The sequence below is a fragment of the Salmo salar genome, chromosome ssa24 (genome assembly GCF_905237065.1).
Source record: "Salmo salar chromosome ssa24, Ssal_v3.1, whole genome shotgun sequence".
In the NCBI taxonomy this organism is placed as follows: domain Eukaryota; kingdom Metazoa; phylum Chordata; class Actinopteri; order Salmoniformes; family Salmonidae; genus Salmo; species Salmo salar.
This window is the reverse complement of record NC_059465.1, coordinates 7,690,286-7,715,588: the sequence shown is the minus strand read 5'-3', so window position 1 is coordinate 7,715,588 and position 25,303 is coordinate 7,690,286. Positions and strand designations below refer to the sequence as shown.

At 41.4% G+C, this 25,303-nt stretch overlaps 2 protein-coding genes across 3 annotated transcripts in view; one reads left to right on the top strand and one right to left on the bottom strand.

Annotated features, from left to right (window-relative positions):
- The first annotated feature begins 4,004 nt into the window (after nt 1-4,004).
- On the top strand, nt 4,005-9,619 carry LOC106585160 (small integral membrane protein 15). Of its 2 annotated transcripts, none has more exons than XM_014171061.2 (2): nt 4,005-4,145; nt 8,570-9,619. In XM_014171061.2, exon 2 carries the CDS (start codon nt 8,595-8,597, stop codon nt 8,817-8,819), a length of 225 nt encoding a protein of 74 aa, XP_014026536.1. In that variant the 5' UTR covers nt 4,005-4,145; nt 8,570-8,594; the 3' UTR covers nt 8,820-9,619. The 2 variants fall into 2 exon arrangements, with proteins under 2 accessions (XP_014026536.1, XP_045562635.1); XM_045706679.1 differs by having other exon boundaries at nt 4,063-4,141.
- The window catches only part of LOC106585159 (NADH dehydrogenase [ubiquinone] 1 alpha subcomplex assembly factor 2), a 37,422-nt gene continuing 21,583 nt past the window's right edge, over nt 9,465-25,303 (bottom strand). The window contains exons 2-4 of the mRNA XM_014171060.2: nt 14,151-14,240; nt 13,314-13,354; nt 9,465-11,189 (exon numbers count right to left, since the gene is read on the bottom strand). Coding sequence (XP_014026535.1) covers nt 10,947-11,189; nt 13,314-13,354; nt 14,151-14,240 — 374 coding nt within the window. The 3' untranslated portion in view covers nt 9,465-10,946. The remainder of the gene's footprint in view (nt 11,190-13,313; nt 13,355-14,150; nt 14,241-25,303) is intronic.

The window sequence follows — 25,303 nt, the reverse complement described above, 5'->3', positions numbered from 1 at the left end:
TACCTCATCAAGCTTACACACACACACACACACACACACAGTCCACTTGCATGCTCAACAAAGTGCCTTAAATTCAACACTTTTTATGAATTCCCATGTTTATTAAAGGGTTTGAATACGATCCTCGCTATATGAGCCAAGTTACAGTTCCCACCAAGTGGGTTAACCCTATTGGTGCGATGTGAACAGGGTTCTCTTCTCTGCTCCACCGTTCACTACATTGGTGTCAGAAGTGGGATGTGGCCACCGGACATGTAAGGGGGCTGAGTAGTCAAAGCACCGGGATGTGCTTTCCCGTTTGGAGGGGGGCAATGTAGCGATCCTCACTATATTCATTTAACTAGGCAAGTCAGTTAGGAACAAATTCTTATTTACAATGAGGGCCTACCCCAGCCAAACCATAACACGGGCCAATTGTGCGCCGCCCTATGGGACTCCCAATCACGGTCGGTTGTGATATCAATCAATCAAATGTATTCATAAAGCCCTTTTTACATCACCCGATGTCACAAAGTGCTATACAGAAACCCAGTCTAAAACCCCAAAGAGCAAGCAATGCAGATGTAGAAGCCCTGATACAGCCTGGAATCGAACCAGGGTCTGTAGTGACGCCTCTAGCACTGAGATGCAGTGCCTCAGACTGCTGCGCCACTCCGGAGCTCCTATATGGGCCATATTCCAATTCCTGTTAATTGAGTTAACCCTATTGGCACGATGTGTAAGGTATTTGCCTTTCACGCCTAAGACCCAAGTTCACTTCCCTGTCCTGCTGTTCTTTACATTACTTTATAACTAGCCTATATGCCTAGACCACGTAGAAACTGTAGGCTAGTTTAGAAATGGAATGATAAATATTTATATTTATCCATAGCTATTAAAAATATTACCTAGACAGACCATTAATCTGTTCCAGCTGGCTGATAGGCATTATTAGGCACTGTTTGGCGTAGCACAGCACATTCTTGACCAACTTTAACTTTTTATTTTTTAAACGTTTTTATTTCACCTTTATTTAACCAGGTAGGCTAGTTGAGAACAAGTTCTCATTTACAACTGCGACCTGGCCAAGATAAAGCAAAGCAGTGTGACACAGACAACAACACAGAGTTACACATGGAGTAAACAATAAACAAGCCAATAACACAATAAACAAGTCAATGACACAGTAGAAAAAAAAGAAAGTCTACATACAGTGTGTGCAAAAGGCATGAGGAGGTAGGCAATAAATAGGCCATAGGAGCGAATAATTACAATTTAGCAGATTAACACTGGAGTGATAAATGAGCATATGATGATGTGCAAGTAGAAATACTGATGTGCAAAAGAGCAGAAAAGTTAATAAAATAAAAACATTATGGGGATGAGGTAGGTAGATTGGGTGGGCAATTTACAGATGGACTATGTACAGCTGCAGCGATCTGTTAGCAGCTCAGGTAGCTGATGTTTAAAGTTGGTGAGGGAAATAAAAGTCTCCAACTTCAGCGATTTTTGCAACTTGTCGATACTTTGTCAATATCCGACTTGGAAGGCAACCAATGTGTTCTAAATGTCCATGTCAAGTTGCAGGGGGTTCATTTTATTTAGAAAAATGCTCCACTATTAAATTAAATAAATAAAAATCTCCATGAAGTAATCCAACAACGTGTTTGCCACCATCTTGTCTATTTCAAATCTTCTCTCATTGATTGAGAGAGTCCACCCCAAAGTGCCCCGTGTCATGATGACACTCATCTGTCTCGATCAATGAGAGTAGATTTGAAAGACAAGATGGCAGCGTACACATTGTTAGATTACTTCATGGAGCAAAAAAACACTTAACAGCAGAGAATTTTCGAGATTCAAACAAACCCCCGTGCAACTAGACCTTGATATTTAGATGACATTGGTTGTCTTCCAAGTTGGGAATTGAGGATGTATCGCCAAGTTAAAGTTGGTTGAAAATTCTCTGTGCTACACCAAAAAATAACTAACTTGTAACGGTTAATGGAGCATCACATCAGCCCGTTACAATCTGCTAGCTTTTTTTAATCCAGTATATTCAGTTCATAGCAGCCATTTCAGCAAAGCTCTATCACAAGCACCAAAATGATGGAATAAACAAAACTGTTTAAATAGGGCATATTCTATAAACCCATTACAAGCCCATTACATCATTTGTAAAGGAAATTAAGTTTAGGTCCAGAAAGGTGCACCTTCCAAGTAGGCAAATAATATTTTGATGTACTGTAGTATACTGTAAGCCTATATGGTCTGTTGAATGCTGTGATTTAAAAAAAAAAACATATTTGCCTTAACAAAAACAGATGGAAAGTCATGGACTCATTCACTGAACAGGAAAGAAAAACCTTGCCCGGTTTAAATGAGCATAAAAAATCCCAACTGCAAGCCTTCTGCTTGGTATGTGCATTTGCCTGTCTGGATGTCCTGCATGTGTTTCAGTCTGACCCCTCTCCTTCCCCTGTGTGCAGGGGCCTTTGAACTTCTCTGAAAGTGATCTGTGCCATATGAATGGAGCAGATGTGACCAAACCCGATTTGGTTTCAATACTTCCTCACAGGAAGTTCAAACAGCCTGCAGCTCCTTTGTCAAGTTATTCTTGTTTTTCTTGTCACTCAGGGTCAGAAAACTGGTTGCTTATTTTGACCATCAAAGGACATTTAACACTGCCTTCTTCAGTTTTAACTCAAATAAACAAACATTGACGCAGATGAAGTAACATAGGCCTACCCTTTGAACATAACAATTGTCAAAACAGCAGGGTCCCAAAATGGTTTCCTCCGAAGAAACACACTTGTGACACAGCACAAGACATTCAGATTGAAGCCACCAAGCGCTCACCTGAAAAGGTCTAGGGGTGGTTGTATACATGTCTACCTGTTCACAATTGATTAGGGGTGGCAGGGTAGCCTAGTGGTTAGAGCGTTGGACTAATAACTGAAAGGTTGCAAGTTCAAACCAACGAGCTGACAAGGTACAAATCTGCCCCTAAACAGGCATCCTAAGCCGTCGTTGAAAATAAGAATTTGTTCTTAACTGACTTGCCAATTTAAATAAAGGTAAAATTAGAGTCCTTTGTTAAAAATGGGTAGATAGTCACACTAGCAAAAAAAGTTCTTGAATTTACCGCGTTTTTTATATGGATAGCTCTCGACTCACTACATGCACACAATAATGCGATTATTGTTGATAGTCATATTAATATAAGAGTTCGATTAAAACGTTTACATGCTTTGCAGGAAGAACGATTTCCCTGATAATCCTGTTTACATGGACACATCTGAAAGCAGAAAATCGCCAATCAAAATATAAATGTTCTACCACAGCGAACATGTTATTTTTGGGAAGCATATTTGATTCTGAGTTAGGACATAAAGCTTGTATATGAAAACTACTTATAAAAGACGCATAACGTTACAATCAGTTTCCCCGAACTCACTTCACTCATACTAAAAAGAGACTCTCGCTCGGCTGGTCCTAGCACATGCGCAGTTCAAATACACCGCTAGAACGCAGAGAACGCCCATTACGGTGTTTACGGGTGCGTTCGTAAATTCACTTTGGCTATCTACTCCGATTTCAGAGCGCTCTCGTTTGAGTGTACCGTAAAGCGGAGTAACTGATTAAATTACGAATGGGCGACACCCGTTGAATATGACTGGTGCCAGTAAACGTCGGCAAAAAAACGTAATTAAATTGTTGCAATCAGCACAGTTACAGTCACCAACGAACTGGATAACATGAAACCAGCCTAGGGCGAGGAAAATGGTCAGAGTGAGGTGTTCTCTCATGGGTGTCTGGAAGTAGCTAGCCAACGTTAGCTGGGTGTTTGACTGCTGGTGAAGCCAGAAGGCTCAGCTCAACCCTATTCCTCGGCTACAGCGCTCTGAACGTTCCGACAGCGAAACACACTGTTTTACGAACGTACAATCTGACAACGCTCTGAATTTACGAACTCCCAAAGTTTACTCTGGCACTCCAACTTGAATATACAAACGCACCTCTAGTGTGCCTGTAAACGTACATGTTCGATCACAATAAAACTACAGTTCCCTATATGCTAGGGTGTCACGTCATAACCAATTGTGAGAACTCACTTCCTGGTGCCAGATCAACGTGGGATAAAAATAAAAACTTCTCTTAGTTGAGTATGTTTAACTTAATTATACGATTATCATTGATTTGAACTGTTGTCTCTGTGCTTACTGCTAAACTAGATCAAAGTTGCTTGGGCGATGAAGCTGTTTTACAATGTAAATAAAGGAGCTAGCTTAATTGTTTACAGAAGCTAACGCAATGAAGCTAACAGTTTTATGTAGCTTGCTAAATTAGGTAATGTTCGTTGTAAAGAGGCAATGTGTCTTTTGCTTCTCGAGTACTAAAACCTCCCTTTAAACATTGTCATGGAAAAGAATACTAGTTAGCGTTAGCTAACTACACGTCACCAACTTTTAGAGTATCTAGTTTACTGTTTGATACGCTAAATAGGCGCATTTAATCCATTGTTGGGCTACCTATTGAAAGACGAATTGGCTCTGACAGTCAAATATACCATCTAAACGGAAATGGATTCTCAATTGCGGTACGGTTCTAGAAACATAAAGCTCTCTACTTTCATATCGCATCAAAATAAGTTCACAAATGCAAGACATACACGTATTGTTTAACACAGTTGCAGACGGTATTTTTCAGTGACAACACGTTTGCGCCTTCCGTTTACACACAGGTGTTCGGAGACGCAGATAGCTAATCAGCACAGGTAACGTTAGTCAATGCTGTCTTCCATCAGTGTTCCAATAACATGCGCAGTAACATGGAAATATGGCCTTTTGCGAACCCTAACCCTATTTAGCGTCTGAATTGGCTACTAGCTAGCTGATTTTGTACGTTTGCCCACTTAAAGAAATGATCAGTCTATATAATTTTAATAGTAGGTTTATTTGAACACAGAGACAGAATAACAACAAAAAAAATCCAGAAAAACACGTCAAATGTTATAAATTGATTTGCATTTTAATGACGGAAATAAGTATTTGACCCCTCTGCAAAACATGACTTAGTACTTGGTGGCAAAACCCTTGTTGGCAATCAGAGGTCAGACGTTTGTTGTAGTTGGCCACCAGGTTTGCACACATCTCAGGAGGGATTTTGTCCCACTCCTCTTTGCAGATCTTCTCCAAGTCATTAAGGTTTCGAGGCTGACGTTTGGCAACTCGAACCTTCAGCTCCCTCCACAGATTTTCTATGGGATTAAGGTCTTGAGACTGGCTAGGCCACTCCAGGACCTTAATGTGCTTCTTCTTGACCCACTCCTTTGTTGCCTTGGCCGTTTGTTTTGGGTCATTGTCATGCTGGAATACCCATCCACGACCCATTTTCAATGCCCTAGCTGAGGGAAGGAGGTTCTCACCCAAGATTTGACGGTACATGGTCCCGTCCATCGTCCCTTTGATGCGGTGAAGTTGTCCTGACCCCTTAGCAGAAAAACACCCCCAAAGCATAATGTTTCCACCTCCATGTTTGACGGTGGAGATGGTGTTGTTGGGGTCATAGGCAGCATTCCTCCTCCTCCAAACACGGCGAGTTGAGTTGATGTCAAAGAGCTCCATTTTGGTCTCATCTGACCACAACACTTTCACCAGTTGTCCTCTGAGTCATTCAGATGTTCATTGGCAAACTTCAGACGGGCATGTATATGAATTCTTGAGCAGGGGTCACCTTGCGGGCGCTGCAGGATTTCAGTCCTTCACGGCGTAGTGTGTTACCAATTGTTTTCTCGGTGACTATGGTCCCAGCTGCCTTGAGATCATTGACAAGATCCTCCCGTGTAGTTCTGGGCTGATTCCTCACCGTTCTCATGATCATTGCAACTCTATGAGGTGAGATCTTGCATGGAGCCCCAGGCCGAGGGATATTGACAGTTCTTTTGTGTTTCTTCCATTTGCGAATAATCGCACCAAATGTTGTCACCTTCTCACCAAGCTGCTTGGCGATGGTCTTGTAGCCCATTCTAGCCTTGTGTAGGTCTACAATCTTGTCCCTGACATCCTTGGAGAGCTCTTTGGTCTTGGCCATGGTGGAGAGTTTGGAATCTGATTGATTGATTGCTTCTGTGGACAGGTGTCTTTTTTACAGGTAACAAGCTGCGGTTAGGAGCACTCCCTTTAAGAGTGTGCTCCTAATCTCAGCTCGTTACCTGTATAAAAGACACCTGGGAGCCAGAAATCTTTCTGATTGAGAGGGGGTCAAATACTTATTTCCTTCATTAAAATGCATTTTTAACATTTTAAAACATTTTTGACATGCGTTTTTCTGGATATTTTTGTTGTTATTCTGTCTCTCACTGTTCAAATAAACCTACCATTAAAATTATAGACTGATCCTTTCTTTGTCAGTGGGCAAACGTACAAAATCAGCAGGGGATCAAATACCTTTTCCCCCCACTGTATATACAAAAGTAAATGTGGACAACCCTTCAAATTAGTGGATTCGGCTATTTCAGCCACACCGTTGCTGACATGTGTATAAAATCGAGCACACGGCCATGCAATCTCCATAGACAAATATTGGCAGTAGAATGACCTTACTGAAGAGCTCAGTGACTTTCAATGTGGCACCGTCATAGGATGCCACCTTTCCAACAAGTCAGTTTGTCAAATGTCTACCCAGTTAGTTACCCCGGTCAACTGTAAGTGCTGTTATTGATAAGTGGAAATATCTAGGAGCAATAACGGCTCAGTCGCGAAGTAGTAGGTCACACAAGCTCACAGAATGGGACTGCCGAGTGCTGAAGCGCATAAAAATCTCAACACTCATTACCGAGTTCCAAACTGCTTCTGGAAGCAACGTCACCACAAGAATTGTTAGTTGGGAGCTTCATGAAATGGGTTTCCATGGCTGAGCAGCCGCACACAAGCCTAAGATCACCATGCGCAATGCCAAGCTTCGGCTGAAGTTGTGTAAAGCTCGCTGCCATTGGACTCTGGTGCAGTGGAAATTAGTTCTCTGGAGTGATGAATTGTGCTTCAGTCTGGCAGTCTGACGGACAAATATTGGTTTGGCGGATGCCAGGAGAACACTACCTGCCCAACTGCATCGTGCCAACTGTAAAGTTTGGTGGAGGAGGAATAATGGTCTGGGGCTGTTTTTCATGGTTGGAGCTAGTTCCAGTGAAGGGAAATCTTAACGCTACAGCATACAATGACATTCTAGACAATTCTGTGCTTCCAACTTTGTGGCAACAGTTTGGGGAAGGCTCTTTCCTGTTTCAGCATGACAATGCCCCTGTGCACAAAGCGAGGTCCATGCAGAAATGGTTTGTCTAGATCGGTGTGGAAGATCTTGACTTGCCTGCACAGAGCCCTGACCTCAACCCTACCGAACACCTTTGGGATGAATTGGATCACCAACTGCGAGCTAAGCCTAATCCCCCAACATCAGTGCCCGTCCTCACTAATTCTCCTGTGGTTGAATGGATGCATGTTCCCGCAGTAATGTTCCAGCATCTAGTGGAAAGCCTTCCCAGAAGAGTGGAGGCTTTTATAGCAGCAAATGGGGGGACCAACTCTCTCAAAGGAGGTGTTTGACGAGCAGGTGTCCACATACTTTGTCATGAAATGTCTGTGGTTGAGACTGTAAAATTACAGGGGCAGCTTGAATGTAGTGCACATTTGATTTTCCTCTTGTATACCGGTAGGTATAAAGTCAAGCATACAATATATCCAATGTGAATTGATTAGATTTGAAATCTGAAGCTGTGTGGCTGTATCGATGGAGACTGGGCTACTTCTATGTTAGAGTAGCAGCACCTGTTGGTGAGTAGAAATGTTAGAGTTAGCTGTTCAATGTTCAGCAGGACAACAGTGTGTGGGACAGTGGCACCTTTGGCATAGTGCCTTTGGAAAATACACTCAGTATACAAAAAATGAACACCGTCCTAATATTGAGTTGCACCCCGCCTTTTGCCCATCAGTTTAGCCTCAATTTGTCAGGTCATGGACTCTACAAGGTGTCGAAAGCGTTCCACAGGGAGGCTGGCCCATGTTTACTCCAATGCGTCCCACAGTTGTGTCAAGTTAGCTGGATGTCCTTTGGGTGGTGGACCATTCTTGATAAACAAGGGCAAACCAGCAGTGTTGCAGTTCTTGACACAACCGGTGCGCCTGGCACCTACAACTATATCCCATTCAAAGGCACTTAAATCTTTTGTCTTGCCAATTCACCTTCTGAATGGCACAAATACACAATCCATGTCTCAAGGCTTAAAAATCTTAATTTAACCAGTCTCCTCCCCATCTACACTGAATTGAAGTGGATTTAACAAGTGCCATCAATAAGCAATCAGAGCTTTCACCTGGTCAGTCTGTCATGGAAAGAGCAGGTGTTCTTAATGTTTTGTCCACCCAGTGTATAGTTACAAGATATAGGCCTAAACATGAATTTCTCTGACATTATTTCTTCCCATAATTGTTTAGTTTAGGATTGGATCATCTGAATGTAGATTTGTGGTTAAGTTTTACCCCAAGCTTCTAATTTGTTAATAATTACATTTTTCGTTATTCCCATATTCCAGATTGGAGTTGCTGTTGGCGATCAGGATGATTGACGTGCGGGCGTGGGCGGAGTACGTGGTGGAGTGGGCGGCTAAGGACCCATACGGCTTTCTGACGACGGTTATCCTGGCGCTCACACCCCTCTTCATCGCAAGCGCCCTGTTGTCGTGGAAACTGGCCAAAATGATTGAGGCACGTGACCGCGAGCAGAAGAAAAAGCAGAAACGCCAGGAGAACATCGCCAAAGCCAAGAGGACCAAGAAAGACTGAGCCGTAAGAGGGAGAGCGGGATCAGGAGAGAAGAGTAGCTACAGTACACAGCTATGCTCAACGCTCTCTTTACTTGCCACACCTCCACCCCTCGTCTCTTCAGCCCAGCGCAGGTCCCCAACCTATTACTCTTGTCCAGTGTAGGAGGGATGTAGGCCCTACATGGAGGCCTTACAGCGCTGAGGGAACGGTATAGACCGGGGAGGCTCATTCGATGGGACTATCATCACAATGTGGAGATCCACCCACCGTCTGAGCTTGGTGGTGTTGCAGTACTTTGCATTCCATTTGTAACAACTCCACTCCATGATTTCATTAACTAGTAAAAAAAAAAAAAATATCCATTTTAAGTTACTAATTAAATATCAGAATTATATTTCTTGTTTTGAAATGAAGTTCTGAATTTCAAAAAAACTGTTTTCTCCTTCCAAGTCATAACTCTCCCCTAACCCTGCCTGAATGATGCTTAATTGAAAAGTTTGAGTTCCTGCCTGACTAGATGCAGTGCATCAACCAATGGTTGCATGCCATGTCAATTGTTCAGTCGGGCATAGATGGATAGCTATATCATGTGTTTTGCTTATAAACACCTATCCAAGTGATTTGACATCTGGCAGGAACTCGACCAAGAAGTGAGTCAGGCAATTTTCATACATGGGTTTTATTCAGTGTTTTTAAAATCTAGACAATGTAACACACACTTCTTGTAAAGGGACGTCTACTCCTGAGACCGGCAACCATCTTGTGAGCCGTGCGATATCCTTTCCTTCATTTAATAAAAATAAAATAATTGTTTAAAAGGTTTGTAGTGTGATGTGTTGGGGGTGTATATATAAAATACAAAGCCATTAAATAAATTACACCTTGTCATGCAGAAAAATATTTATGTATGCCATTTAGCAGAAAATGTATCAAAATCAACTAGTGCATACATACCTTGCTACCTTAAGATGAGTGCACTAACGTCATTTGCTGTGGATAATCGAACCCACCATCATCACATTGCAAACACCATGATCTACCAATTGAGAAACACAGGACCACCTACTTTCCAGTACTTACATCACATCCCAGTTCTCTCAAGCCTGGCAGTTTCATTTATAATCCACAACAAATCAAACAAGATATCTTGACTACCTACAACTGAACTTTGTATTGAAAGAGTTTACAGTGGGGTCAGGGAGATCAGATAAATTGTCTTCCACATCCCATGAATGCCGTTCACTGTCAAGTACTCCCTGATTAATCAGGGTCATATTCATTAAACGAGTTACTTGTGCAAGACATTTTATAGATAAAACAATAAGTAGCATATTGTTTTTAAACGTGTGCATACTTTTCTCCTCCGACAAACAAAAGCTGATTCAATGAGGGTGTTTAAGATTTCAAAGGACTCCGGTAGGATAGACATGACTTTCCCTGATGAAAGGTGGCTATCGAGGAGGGGAAGACACTTTTGTTCACCTGCTAACGAATTGGCATCTCAACCACTTATCGGTTTCTGGGTCACGGAGGAGAGGACAGAAGAGAGGGTAGAGGACGAATTTATGCGCAAATGAGAAAAGGCCATTGAAGCTGGCCAGATCATGCTTCCTTCCCATCATTCTCTCTCCATCTTGCTGATTTCAATTGTTCAGTCTTTTCAGGTCGCCGATCCATGGTGGTAATGATGGAAGGAAGCCTGTGAATACTCACATAGGGAAGGCCTATACTTGTTTACACGTCTAGTTTTTTTGGATGTAGGTATGAAGAGAGTGCATATGCACAGTATGTATGTATGTATGTATGCGTGTGTCTATTTCTTAGTTGTGTGTGGGCAAACTATGAATAGCACTGTATATAGCCTGTGTGTATTTCTTGTGTGTACCATAGTGTCACTGTGTGTTAGGTACCAGTATCGCGATACTCAGAAGTACCATGGCAAAGGAAACAAATCATGAAGCAGAAAAACAGTTCTAATCTTGTAAACACACAGCCTTCTGTTGTTACCCAGAGTAATTGTTTACTTTCCAAGCTATATCACACAACAGTAGGAGTTCAGTTTGCTTCATGTTTTTATTTTTTTTACCATGGAAAAATCCAATATCGCAGTACTGGTATCATGACCCAGTGAGTGTGTGTACGTGGCTATTTCTTGGCTGCGGGTATCCAGGAGCCAGGCTGGAATGTGTTGGCTGTACTGACAGGCTCCTCACTGGTCTCTGGCTGGCCGAAGCTGGTGGCGGCTGCGTGGCCCTTGGCTATGGTCTGAGCAGGCCCAGACACCAGGCCCTCCTCATACTCCTTAGCCTGCAGAGCCAGCTCTCTCTCATCCACCTCCCTCGCCTTTCCTTTGATGTGGTCCCTGTAGTGCTGGTTTTTCACCAGCTCCTGTGGGGAGTAGGGAACACACACACACACACACACACACACACACACACACACACACACACACACACACACACACACACACACACACACACACACACACACACACACACACACACACACACACACACACACACACACACACAATATTAACCGAGGAGTTTCAACAGAGAGTCAGTCCTTTGAAGGGATAGCTACTGGTGACAGTGAAGTCCTCATCCATAAACTAGTGTCCAGTTTGTGGTGTTAGTCTTGCCTTGGCAGAGTCAGAGAGCGAGGGAAGCCTGGATGTGTTGATGTTGCGTGTTGGCAGCAGAACTAGTGGGCTGGGAACGGCGATGGGAGACCAGGGCAATACAGCCCTGCTTCGGGGAGCAGGGCGAGCATATTGAGATGCTTTTCCAGCTTGTTAATGACAGGATTTAATCCAATCAATTTATGTCGACTTGGACAGGGACGAGAGGAAACGTTAAGAAGGGGACATAAAATGCCGGGGGAGTGGTTTTGGCTACACCACTATCCAGCTGTGGATGACTGCGAATGGGCAGACAGTAGGCAGAAAATTGGAATAGAATGTTCTGGCAACACTGAGGTGGGATGGCATTGGCCATTGGCATGGACTATACAGACGGGGGTGCCTGGGTATTTGCTTTCTAAAGGCTTTCCCATAGCCTCCATTTCAATGGACAAATAATAATAATTATAGTCGATTAGACGAACCTTGTATACCAACAAAGCTAAAACTTAATATGACTTCTTGAGACTACAAAGGCAGTTATACACTGAGTGTACAAAACATTATGAACCTTCCAGTGGAGGCTGCTGAACGGCTCATAATAATGGCCGGAAGGGAGCAAATGAAATGGCATCGAAACACCTGGAAACCACGTGTTTGATGTAATTGATACCATTCCACTAATTCCACTCCAGCCATTCCCACAAGCCCGTCCTCCCCAATTAAGGTGCCTAATATTGAGTTGCACCCCCTTTTGCCCTCAGAACAGCCTCAATTCGTCGGGGCTAGGACTCTACAAGGTGTCGAAAGCGTTACACAGAGATGCTGGCCCATGTTGACTAATGCTTCCCATAGTTGTGTCATGTTCGCTGGATACACACAGGAAACGGTTGAGCATGGAAAAACCCAGCAGCGTTGCAGTTCTTGACAAAAACATTTTTTACATTTGACATTTTTAGTCATTTAGCAGACGCTCTTATCCAGAGCGACTTAGAGTAGTGAATGCATACAATTCATTTTTTTTTTGTACTGGCCCCACATGGGAATCGAACCCACAACACTGGCGTTGCACACACCATGCTGGCGTTGCAAAGACCATGCTCTACCAACTGAGCCACAGGGAAGACTTGCGCTTGGCACCTACTACCATACCCCGTTCAAAGGCACTTAAATCTTTTGTGTTGCCCATTCACCCGCTGGATGGCACACACACACACACACACACACACACACACACACACACACACACACACACAATTTCTCAATTGTCTCAAGGCTTAAAAAATATTATTTAACCCTTCATCTACACTGATTGAAGTGGATTAACAAGTGACATTAATTAAGGATCATAGCTTTACCCTGGTCGGTCTACGTCATGGAAAGAGCATGTTCGGACACTCAGTGTATAATTTCAAGTCAAATCGTCCTCTATTAACAAGGAAACATTAAGGTGTCAGAGTTCAGGTGGGCCTTCGCGCTTCAGCAAACAAAAGGAGAGGAGGAGAGCTCAACAATGACAAAAATCATGAGAATGGCTTACCAAGAAAAACGTCCAAAAGGACTAATTAGAGGTAAAAAGGAGTTGGAGCCCTCGACAAAAAAAAAAGGCAGAGATTGATTTCTTTATGCTCACTTTAATCCATTGTACAGGATGCGAAAAGATGACTGATGTTTCCTCGGAGGAAGAAATGTCAGGCATATCGCCGTGACTGTCTACACTCACTAGCACCATCCCACGCCAGCTCCAGTTTATTTTTAAACACCTGTCCCCCCAAAGTTCCTTGGCTCTGTTGGAAACTGAGAGAAAGCAAATCAAAGTGTTTCTCTGAGCGTCTTCCCTCCCTGTTACCCCGTCCCACAGAGTCCCCCACAAACCCAGCAGGGATACGCACCTCAATGGAAGGGGGCTGCTTCCGTCTGCCTCGGATCCAAGCTGGATGAGGGAACAGACAGACGAGAGTTAGAGCGCCCACACTGCACACATACCACGCCAACGAAATGAACAGTGACACCTGACATCCAATGTAACGTCAGTTGCATGGCATCACACTGGTGTAATTACTCTATAGGTCAATTAAAAACAGTATCTCGCTAGTAAGTGATCTGAAACAGATTTTGGCCCGTTTCCATTCATTACAATTCCAGCTTGACAACAGACAGAATACGGCATCCCTCTGATTTGCCAGTCTAAGCAGAAAGGGGACTGTAGTACTGCTACTGCATAAGGCAAGAGACTGCAGATTTGTCCTCCTCTGATCCTTAGATCAACCTCTCTACATCTATCTAGCTCTCCCTCCTCTGTTCTTTTTTTAGGTGTATTTTGGAAGGGCAGGCTCTGGAGAAAGAGAGATTTCCCAGCTTTTCCTTCAGCATGCCGGGACTCTAGGCTTCTTATCTCCCTCTTATTTGCATCCTGATGAAAATGCATGAGAGCGGGACGATGAGGGCTTAATGTGGATAAAGCAAGTCAGAGACAGAACATTTTGTATCTAGTTGTATGGAAAATGGAAATAGTTTTTGACATTGGCAGATCGGGTGACTTTGATACATTAATGAATACATTTCTGAATAAATAGCGATTAATGTTAGTTCTAGTACAGTTGTTGTTGTTGTTGCCTAGCACTATTCTGTACTACAGTGTATTCCGAGCTCCAGATTCACAGTATCCATGACACCATATCATGGAGACTAGCAGACATATGGCTAAAGTGTCAGTGTTTCAGCATTACCATCCCACTCTGAGGGTATGTTGCCTTCCAGGTACTCAAACTCTGTAGGGTTAACAGCCACCACCATCCGCTTGGCTCGAACAATCCTCCCTAAGTAAACAATGAGAGAGAGAGAGATTTTTGAAAAAACATTAATGCATGAAAATACACATGATCAAGCGCATTAAAAAATTAAAAAATATATTTTTTAAAACACACAGACAAACATTTTAGATATCGCACGCACGCACATGACAGGACATGGATGATTAGCTCGTGGCCCTCAGGCCTGCTTCTCAGATCTCTCCAAGTGTGTCGAAATCTGGGCTAAGCCTTATGTAAATCAACCCCCCCCCCCACTGACACCCTCCATCCAACAATGCCCCCCAAATCAACATCAAGCCGTATAGGAGACAAAAGAGGTCAGATATCACAGGCAACACGAGAGATAAGCTGAGAGGAATACTAAAAACACTCTCTCTCACATTCTGTATCCTACAGCACTAGTAGCAACACCACCAATTATTCGGGGGAAAACTGCTGATTAAACAAGCCGAGCGGGCCCAGTGACATTCAGGTGGAGGGAGGTTGAAGGGATGGAAGGATGGAGAGAGGGTAAGAGAGAGGCAAATGATTTTAGACCATGATCCTTAGGACACAGCTGTAGAGGTTCGCACAAACTTTCACTAATGAATGATGTCTGCCCTCCTTGCCACACTGACATATCACATCACATTCCCAGAAGTGTGTGTGTGAGGGAGAGAGGGAGGGAGTGAGTGAGTGATAGGGATGGGGGCTCTCTAGAGAGAGAGATGATGCGTGGTGAATGCAATGCACATCAGCTGTTGTGAAGGATGAATGGATGGACAACAGTCCACACACAGATCAATCTGTCAACATGCCATCAACTTCCAAACACAGACCAATATGTCAACATTCCATCACCATTCCACCCCAGTCAACTCCATTAGTCTTCACAGAGCTAAAGACCAGTGGACATGGACAAATGGCACCACCGTCTCCAAACACGCACCAGATTGATGAGCCTGATTGTTGTTCCAATGATAAAAAGATCGATATGATAAGGCTGGAGAAGTATGAAAGCTAGTCTACCACGGTCCATATCCAACATGTAGCCTCCTCTCCTTCATTAAGACACAGGACAGGTGAAAGCAATAAGATGTATGCCAGGTAGGCCTATTTGCTTTCACCGGTCTCATTTTCCCATCACAACAATGCAGGTGAAGGAAAGGAGACAAGGAAAGGAAGGCCCTTTAGGCCGTTGAGATACACCCATAGTAAAATCAGGCCGACTACTCTTTAGTTCTTAGCTATACTCTAGACTATTGACTAGTGTACAGGGAGCTATGCTACAGTAGTTACTAAATTACATAAGCCCACTGCACAGTAGCCTACATAGTAGCTAGGCCTGTCAGTTGGTTCAGCCGATGAGGAAAGTGATCATATAATCGTTCTATTTGTTTACATACGGGCCTTTATCATTCAGCTGAGAGCAGCTTCATAGGAAAACCCAGAGGACATCAAATCCAAGCAAAAAGACTGGCATCCTAGGAAATACCAACAAATACATTTAAAACAGGTAATAAGCTAATTATAAACAGGTGTTATCCACATTTGCATTGGGTGTGGAGGATAAATATATGGTTAAAATTATACAAGTCCCCACAAGCGTTCTGCTTAACTATAGCCTAGCTAGCGCTTAAGCATAGAGAAGCAATCACCCCCCACCTCTCACACATTTACCTCCCCCTCTTGCTTTCTCCAACGCCCTCTCTCTCCGGCGCTCTCTCTCTGCTTCCCTCGTCTTGCCACTTTTGAATTGCTGGCATGACTAAATCCTTCTACCATGGCTTTTATCCTTGGATTTTAATAAAAAATATGTACATATATTTATGAAACATGCCCATTCCTCCCACCCGTGCAAGCTTTCGCGCACACTGGCAATTCTCATGAAACCAAGTCTGTGATGAATTCAGCTATATATCGTCCACATTTTTTAAATAATTGACTATCATATTAAGGCTCACTTTGCTTGGTTTCTGGCTCGTTAAGTTGTTTTGAGCTTAAATTCTAAAACTGCAGAGCCAGCTAAGTTTTTTAAAGAAAATGTTTACTCAATTTCATTACCGTAATGTATCCGGGTCAATTTTGTAGGACTTTAAATACATTACATTTATAAAAATAACTAACATATTTAATTAAAACCAATGAAATATTGTTTAAAGTGGTACATATTCAAAGACAGTTATCAGTTCTGGCTATTCATATTACAAACTAGTCATTAAAAAATCTATTAAAAAAAGGTGTCCGAGCACGTTTCTCATTACCGTAGCATTTCTGCACAAAGTAGAGTGTTTTTTGTATTACGTTTTTTCGACCCATAATGCAATTATTACTAAGAGAAGCTCAAAGATGGCTACAAGATAAGCTAGTCTTTTCTCGTGTTTAAATTTGATAATTCACCCCCTTTATCCATTTTAGATTATCATTACCATAACTGTGTAATGTTTGAGCAAAATTATTGATTTAAATAACTTACAGTATAACAGATTAGAAAGAGCATGCATTTATGTCAATAATGGCTTCTGCCATTGTTAACTAAATTCGCTAAGGGCTTCTCATTACCGTAATGCCCATTTCTTGTTACTATATGGTTGTCTGTTATGGTAATTAGACGTTCAGTTACGGTAATGGAAAAAAACTGTTTATGATTCATGTACAATGTAACTCCCATCACACTGTGTGTGCAACAGATACACTGCTAACCAAACAGTGCTATGTGCATGCACACTTGATTTAAAGGGTAACTACACTCAAAAAAATATATATATTCCGATTTTTCCCAGACGCCAAAAAATGGTATCCTGGGAAATAATTCTAAACAGTGCATCTGATAACGGTTCCATACTTAGAAAGAGGTGGAATCTAAAGATGGAACAACTAGGATGGCTTGCTAATATGACTAGGATTATGCCCTTGGCTTCTGGACAACGGAAAAAAAAGTTGATATGAAAGCCAATGGAACAGGAGAGAAATGGTATAGCGGTGGGGCCAACAGGGAAGTAAATGCAAACAAATTGGCTCAAAATTATATAATTACTCCTGTCTATACATAAATAAATAGAATCATTAAAAATAGTTCACCAGAAAGCATGATTTAGCCACAGAGGAATCGATGATCATTAGCTTCTTTAAAAAAATTGCTGTTGAATTGTTTCAAATCACACGCTCGTAGGCCTTATTTATTTGGAAAGCCCACAATTTGGGCAGTGCGTGGCAAAAGGCCTAGCTGATTATTGAGTTGTGGCTGTCAGTGAAAAGCATCTAAACTATGTTTGAAGATAATGTGTCGAGTATAATTTAAAATGTTGAGACAAGGGGAGGGGTGTGTTGGCAAAGATATAGGCGAGTCTCTCTGCAGAATGGCTCCCGCCAGTTCTTGTGCATTCATTGTGTCAATTGTTTGCCCTTTGATTCCCCCCAGCAATTCCCCATTACATATGTCACGTGTAGTAAATGTTTTGTTAATCCTTGTCATTTGGTTACATACATTTCTGTTAATGCATGTATTAATTACAGTAATTTACCGTACTCATTCTCGGAGTGGAAACGTTGTTTGCAGAGTTCACAACCTTCTACACTTGTGAGAAACAAGTTTTGGTTTATTTCATAACCATAATTTTCGGTCATTGTCAATTTTTTCATTGTCTTTCGTTTGGAGTGCTCCATGTTAGCAATGAGCACGTGTATGGTTTCTCTGTCTTGATCATGTTGAGGGAACGCACGCACCTGAGCACCTATAGAAGTACCTGGATGGCTGTGTAGAAATGTAGGAAAGTGTTGTTTTACATTTTTGGTAGGTGATCATACTTATGTCATACAATAAAATGCAAATGCATTACTTAAAAATCATACAATGTGATTTTCTGGATTTTTGTTTTAGATTCCGTCTCTCACAGTTGAAGTGTACCCATGATAAAAATTACAGACCTCTACATGCTTTGTAAGTAGGAAAACCTACAAAATCGGCAGTGTATCAAATACTTGTTCTCCCCACTGTATCAAAGTAAACTATTTGAAAAAAATTCCAAGTCTCCCCCTCGATAATCACCAATCCTCGGTGTGAAAGAGCAATGGCTCCCGAGTGGCGCAGCGATCTAAGGCACTGCATCTCAGTACTAGAGACGCCACTACAGACACCCTGGTTTGAATCCAGGCTGTATCACATCCGGCCGTGATTGGGAGTCCCATAGGGCGGCCACAATTGGCCCAGCGTCGTCCGGGTTTGGCCGGTGTAGGCAGTCATTGCAAATAAGAATGTTCTTAACTGACTTGCCTAGTTAAATAAAAATAAATAAAGTTATTGGCCTATAGACGGAGTTCCATGCGCTGATTTTCTTTAGCCACCAATGGATCACGGTATATCAATATGTCCATTTGGCAGAGGCTGGTGATCTCACATTAGTTGACTTTTAATTTTTAGATTTGAATCATTTTGATTCAGATTTTTATGATTAACCACACGATAATGATTTTTGAGAAATTAAAACATTATTGAAATGAAAAAAATCATAACTGCCACGCAGAATGCTAGAAATGGTAGGATAAATTGTAAGCTTTCCCAAACTTGAAACTCACCGCCTATGAAGTCTTTATAAAATAATGACCTCCATGTTTCCATGGTCGAATTCTGCCTATAGGCTACTTTAAAGCAAGGTAAGACATGCCTAATAATATTAAAGAAAACAGTCAGGTTTCAACAAGTATATTTTCAAAATGCATACTGCTTCTAGCTCACATTGTAAAGTGGTGGGTGACGCGTTGACAGCCTGTTGCCTGCACTTGAACGGTGAATGGGAGATGCGCTACAATTACCAGTTGAGAAATAAAAATCGTAGCGCTTTTTAATACTGCACCAAAACTGTTTTTAACACGCGATTGCATTTAGAATTGTTGCGCAATGAAAGGGCTTATAAAAGCACGTTTTACTCCAGTAGCAACCAGCTGAGTACCTGCAGGAGAAATCCCGCTCAAAATAGGCTGTGTATGCTGTGCGCGTGTGATCGTTGTGTTGGATAAATAAGCTACATGATGGCTAACAAAGATACACACAGGCCAATTTAATTCCACTAAATGATGCAAATGAACCTATAGACTGTTAAGCAAGATGTCAAACGTATTTATATCAATGAATAAAAATCATTACTTTGCAATGAGATTTTTTTTCCTCCCGGTCATTTTGGCTGGCAGCAGTTTTCTTTAAAAATCGGGCTTTTCATTTTTTGGGGGAGCCAAAAGCCGGCAATTAATGGCTTATGGAAACTCTGCCCACAAGACACGCAATCAGGGGTCTCTTCACAGTCCCCAAGTCCAGCACAGAGGCTGGGAGACGCACAGTACTGTATAGAGCAATGACTACATGGAATTGTCTTCCGCCTTAGGTAACTCAGGCAAGCAATAAAATCTGTTTAAAAAAACGAATATAGCAACCTCAAGGAACATTGCGGGCTGTGAAGAGACACCAAAAACATTATTCTTAGTATTACATTTGTTTTCTTTTTCTTATTAATACTTTTTAAATAGTCATACTGTTTTTTAGTCATATTGTTCTTAGTTTCCATTTGTGTTGCTGTTCCTGTCCATTAGAGTCTGTATTTTGTCATGTTCTGTGTGGACCCCAGGAATAATAGCTTCTGCTTCTTCAACAGGACACTGGGATCCGAATATTATTTCATTTTTTCAAATTCAAAGATGAATACAAGATGATGCCGAAACGTTGGTGGTTTATACCCAACACATTACTGGGAGCTTACAGTGCCTTCAGAAAGTATTCACACCCCTAGACTTTTTCCACATTCTGTACAGCCTGAATTTAAGATGGGATTTTGTGCCACTGGCCTACACCCAATAACCCATAATGTTAAAGTCAAACGATGTTTTTAGACATTTTTACAAATCAATTAAAAATAAAAAGCTTTAATGTATTGAGTCAGTAAGTATTACTCTTTGTTATGGCAAGCCTAAATACATTCAGGAGTAAAAATGTGCTTAAAAAGTCACATAATAAGTTGCATGGACTCACTATGTGTGCAATAATAATGTTGAACATGATTTTTGAATGACTACCTCATATCTGTATCCCAAACATACATGTAATTGTAAGGTCCCTCAGTCAAGCAGTGAATTTCAAACACAGATTCAACCACAAAGACCAGGGAGGTTTTCCAACGCATCGCAAAGAAGGGCACCTATTGGTAAGCTGGGTGAAAATTTAAAAAAGCAGATATTACATTTGAGCATGGTGAAGTTATTAACTACACTTTGGATGGTTTATCAATACACCAAGTCACTAACGTAGTTGCCGGAGAGGAAGGAAACCGCTGAGGGATTACACCATGAGGCCAATGGTGGCTTTAAAACAGTTACAGAGTTTAATGGCTGCGATAGGAGAAAACAGGATGGATCAACAACATTGTTGTTATACTGCAATACTAATCTAAATGACAGAGTGAAAAGAAGGAAGCCCATACTTAAAAAATAAAAATCTAAACATGCATCTTGTTTGCAATATGGCACTAAAGTAAAACTGCAAAAAATGTGGCAAATAAATTAACTTCATGTCCTGAATATAAAGTGTTATGTTTGGGGCAAATCCAACAACACATCACTGACTACCACTCTTCATATTTTCAAGCATGGTGGTGGCTGCATCATGTTATGGGTATGCTTGTCATCGGCAAGGACTAGGGAGTTTTTTTTAGGATAAAAACAAACAATAGAGCTAAGCACAGGCAAAATCCTGGAGGAAAACATGGTTCAGTCTGCTTTCCAACAGACACTGGGAGACAAATGTACCTTTCAGCAGGACAATAATCTAAAAACACACCTCCAAATATACACTAGAGTTGCTAACCAAAACAGCATTGAAAGTTCCTGAGTGGCCTAGTTACAGTTTTGGCTCAAATTGGCTTGAAAATCTATGGTAAGACTTGAAAATGGCTGTCTAGCAATGATCAACAACCAACTTGACAGAGCTTGAGGAAATTTGAAATATTGCAAAATTCAGGTGTGCAAAGCTCTTGGAGACTTACCCATAAAGACTCAAACTGTAAATCAATGCCAAAGGTGATTCTAACAGGGGTGTGAATACTTCTGTATTTCATTTTCAATGCATTTGCAAAAATTCTAAAAACATGTTTTCACTTTGTCATTATTGGACATTGTGTGTAGATGGGTGAGAGAAAAAATATTTCATCCATTTTGAATTCAGGCTGTAACAACAAAAAAATGTGGAATAAGTCAGAGGGTATGAATACTTTCAGAAGGCACTGTACATATAGAAAGTGTGTGATTCTCTTCATTTTTATAGCCTACAGCTTACTCACATATTGGCTTCCTTACCCGTAAGCAGTCTATGAACGAGACAAGACAGCAAGCCATGCTTGGGTTGTGTTTACTTCGTCACTGTCTCCAACTTTTTAGCATTAATAGCACAAAACCAATGCAAGTGAATATCCCTGATATTAGCATTTTTTCACATTTAATTTCCAAATCATCTTAAAGTAACTTTGAGCTATACAATCATAACACTTTGGGATGATTTGGACATGGTTTTGTGTTATAAATGCTAAACAAAACCAAAGCATGGATTGCTGTCTTACAGTACCTTCTTCATCGACTGCTTATATGTTAAGGAAACCAATGTACTAATGTAATTTGGGTGAACTATCCCCATAAGACTACTTTTGAGGTAGGAAAACAACTTCACATTTGTTTGTGTAATGCCCCTTTAAGAGTTGTGCACTGTAATAATGTAGTAGTCTAATAAAACAGAACAAATCTGATTAATCAAACGTCTTGTTCCTAAAGAAAGAAAGAAAGAAAGAGGGCTGCATCAAAAGCTAGGGTGAAGAAGCATAGAGAGCAACTGTACAGAAATCTAGAGCTGCTGGAGGAGAACATAAGAAAGGAAAGAGGAATAGTGCATTTCGGAAAGTATTCAGACCCCTTAACTTTTCCACATTTTGTTACGTTACAGCCTTATACTAAAATAATTTTTTTCTCAATCTACACACAATAGCCTATAATGACAAAGCAAAACGTTTTTTTTTTTGGTGCAAATGTAAAAATAATAAATATCACATTTACGTAAGTATTCAGAACCTTTACTCTGTACTTTGGGGCAGTGATTACAGCCTAGAGTCTTCTTGGGTATGACGCTACAAGCTTGGCACACCTGTATTTGGGGAGTTTCTCCCATTCTTCTCTGCAAGCTCTGTCAAGGTTGGATGGGGAGCATTGCAGCACAGCTAATTTTCAGGTCTCAGAGATGTTCGATCCGGTTCAAGTCCGGGCTCTGGCTGGGCCACTCAAAGACATTCAGAGACTTGTCCCGAAGCCACTCCTCCGTTGTCTTGGCTGTGGGCTTAGGGTCATTGTCCTGTTGGAAGGTGAAACTTCGTCCCAAGGTCCTGAGCTCTCTGGAGCAGGTTTTCATCAAGGGTCTCTGCACTATGCTCTGTTCATCTTTGCCCCGGTCCTGACTAGTCTCCCAGTCCCCGCTGCTGAAAAACAACCCCACAGCATGATGCTGCCACCACCATGCTTCACCGTAGGGATGGTGCCAGGTTTCCTCCCGACGAGACGCTTGGCATTCAGGCGAAAGAGTTCCATCTTGTTTTCATCAGACCAGAGAGTCCTTTAGGTGCCTTTTGGCAAATTCCAAGAGGGCTGTCATGTGCCTTTTACTGAGGAGTGGCTTCCGTCTGGCCACTCTACCATAAAAGGCCTGATTGGTGGAGTGCTGCAGAGATGGTTGTCTTTCTGGAAGGTTCACCCATCTCAACAGAGGAACTCTGGAGCTCTGTCAGAGTGACCATCGGGTTCTTGGTTACCTCTCTGACCAAGGCTCTTCTCCCCCGATTGCTCAGTTTGGCCGGGCGGCCAGCTCTATGAAGAGTCTTGGTGGTTCCAAACTTCTTCCATTTAAGAATGATGGAGGCCACTGTGTTCTTACGGGCCTTCAATGCTGCAGAATTTTTTTGGTACCCTCCCCCTGATCTGTACCACGACACAATCCTGTCTCCAAGCTCTACGGACAATTCCTTCAACCTCAAGGGTTGGTTTTTACTATGACATGCACTGTCAACTGTGGGACCTTATATAGACAGATGTGTGCCTTTCCAAATCATGTCCAATCATTTCAATTTACCATCAGTGGACTCCAATCAATTTGTTGAAATAATGAAATTATGATCAATGGAAACAGGATGCACCTGAGCTCAATTTCAAGTCTCAAAGCAAAGGATACTGAATACTACTGAATGCTACTGTAAATAAGGTATTTTTATTTTTATAAATTTTCACACGTTTTCGCTTTGTCATTATGCAGTAGTGTGTAGATTGAGGAAAACAAATTATTTAATCCATTTTAGAATAAGGCTGTAACGTTACAAAATGTGGAAAAAGACAAGGGGTCTGAATACTTTCTGAATGCACTGTATATAGAGAGTAAAGTTGCAGTCCAGAGTGTTATTGATGACATACTTGACCTTACAAAAAGGTTTGGTAACAATGCACATGACATTCATTGCTTTTATACCTGTGTTGTAGCCAGGGCTCTAAATCAACATTTTTCATTGGTAGAATTTTTGTTTTGTTTGTTATTGAGATTTAGTCTACATTGCATCTCCCTGAAGAATACATCAATTTTTCTTTCTGTGCCACCAAATGTTTGCATAGGTAAAGTTACCAGGTTGTTAGTAGGGCTACACGGTATGGGCAAAAAAAAAATAGAATTACGATTTTTCAACCAAAGATTGCAATTTCACTTGCGATATGGATCAAAACACTTGGGTGAACTGTTGGAATCATAGAAATAGAATGATTATTCTAATTGTTGTTTGGCATGACAACAAATGAGAAAGCCAGGTAGGAGTTATGACAGGGTAGGACACAAAGTGTTTCCCAGGGGATCCTGATCACATTTGATTCAGAACATGCCGTTGCACAAACATGCTGATCTACACCACCACTGGTAGCAACCTGTATTAGAGGTAACGTTTGCTTTGCCCGAGCTAGTGCATTTAGCTAAATGGCATTTAGCAAGCCAGCTAGTTAGTTAGCGATTAGCATTATTTTAGGCACTTGTTGCAACACTGTAGTCAACCTTCACTAGTAACATTGTAACCATGTTATTGCATACTAATGTAATTTTAACTGTTGGGATTGGGAGGGACTGTTGATAATGAAATGTAATTTGATTATTTTCCTTATTTTCACAGGTACTAAAAACAAAAGAGAAATGGACTTCTTAAAGTTGTGACAGACTTGATTTCTAAAGAACACAAAAAAACATGGTACTGGGAGGGGGATGGGATGGAGCTGGGTAGTTCATGATTAATGTTGTTCTTAATGCTTCAAAATTATATTTTTTGCTCTTGATCAAGTACCATTTGCTCATTTACTAATATTATTATTGTAATAACTCTCCTGAATCTTAGGCAATTTTTTTTTTTAAGTGCAAAATTGTTACCGTGCCATGTTTTTTCTAACTTTACAAGTGTTACGGTAATGAGATTTTTTGTGCACGGTCTTGGAAAACATGTAAAAAAAAAAAATAATCATTCACTCTGAACAGTTAAGATGATTAATTTAACAGACAATTTGAGATGGTATTTTATCCATTACAAAATAGATGTTATTTTTTATTTATCTAGAGTAATACCAAGTTTGTGAGAACGACTCACAACCCCACATACGAGGGAGAGCTGCCTGTCTGTCCGTCCATCTGTCAGAGGTAAACCTCTCTCCGCTCTACTGTCTGTTTCAGGGCAATATCGACATTTCATTATACACGTCATCCAATTACAGCTGCAACAGAACCCACAATCAAAACAGATCATCCTAAATACTACAACCAAATCTACAACAACAACTAAGGTTTCTTCTAGGTTGGAAGTAATGAGACAGTGGTTTGGTTAGATTGAATAAGGTCAGCTACCTCAACATTGACTTTGTTGTCAGGCAAATATTATACCAATACAGGTTATAATATGATATACACAGAGTGTACAAAACATTAGGAACACCTGCTCTTCTTACGGCAGACTGACAAGGTGAAAGCTATGATCCCTTACTGATGTCACCTGTTC

Coding starts and splice junctions, on each gene's coding strand:
- LOC106585160 (XM_014171061.2), top strand. CDS start 8,595: ATGATTGACGTGCGGGCGTGGGCGGAGTACGTGGTGGAGTGGGCGGCT.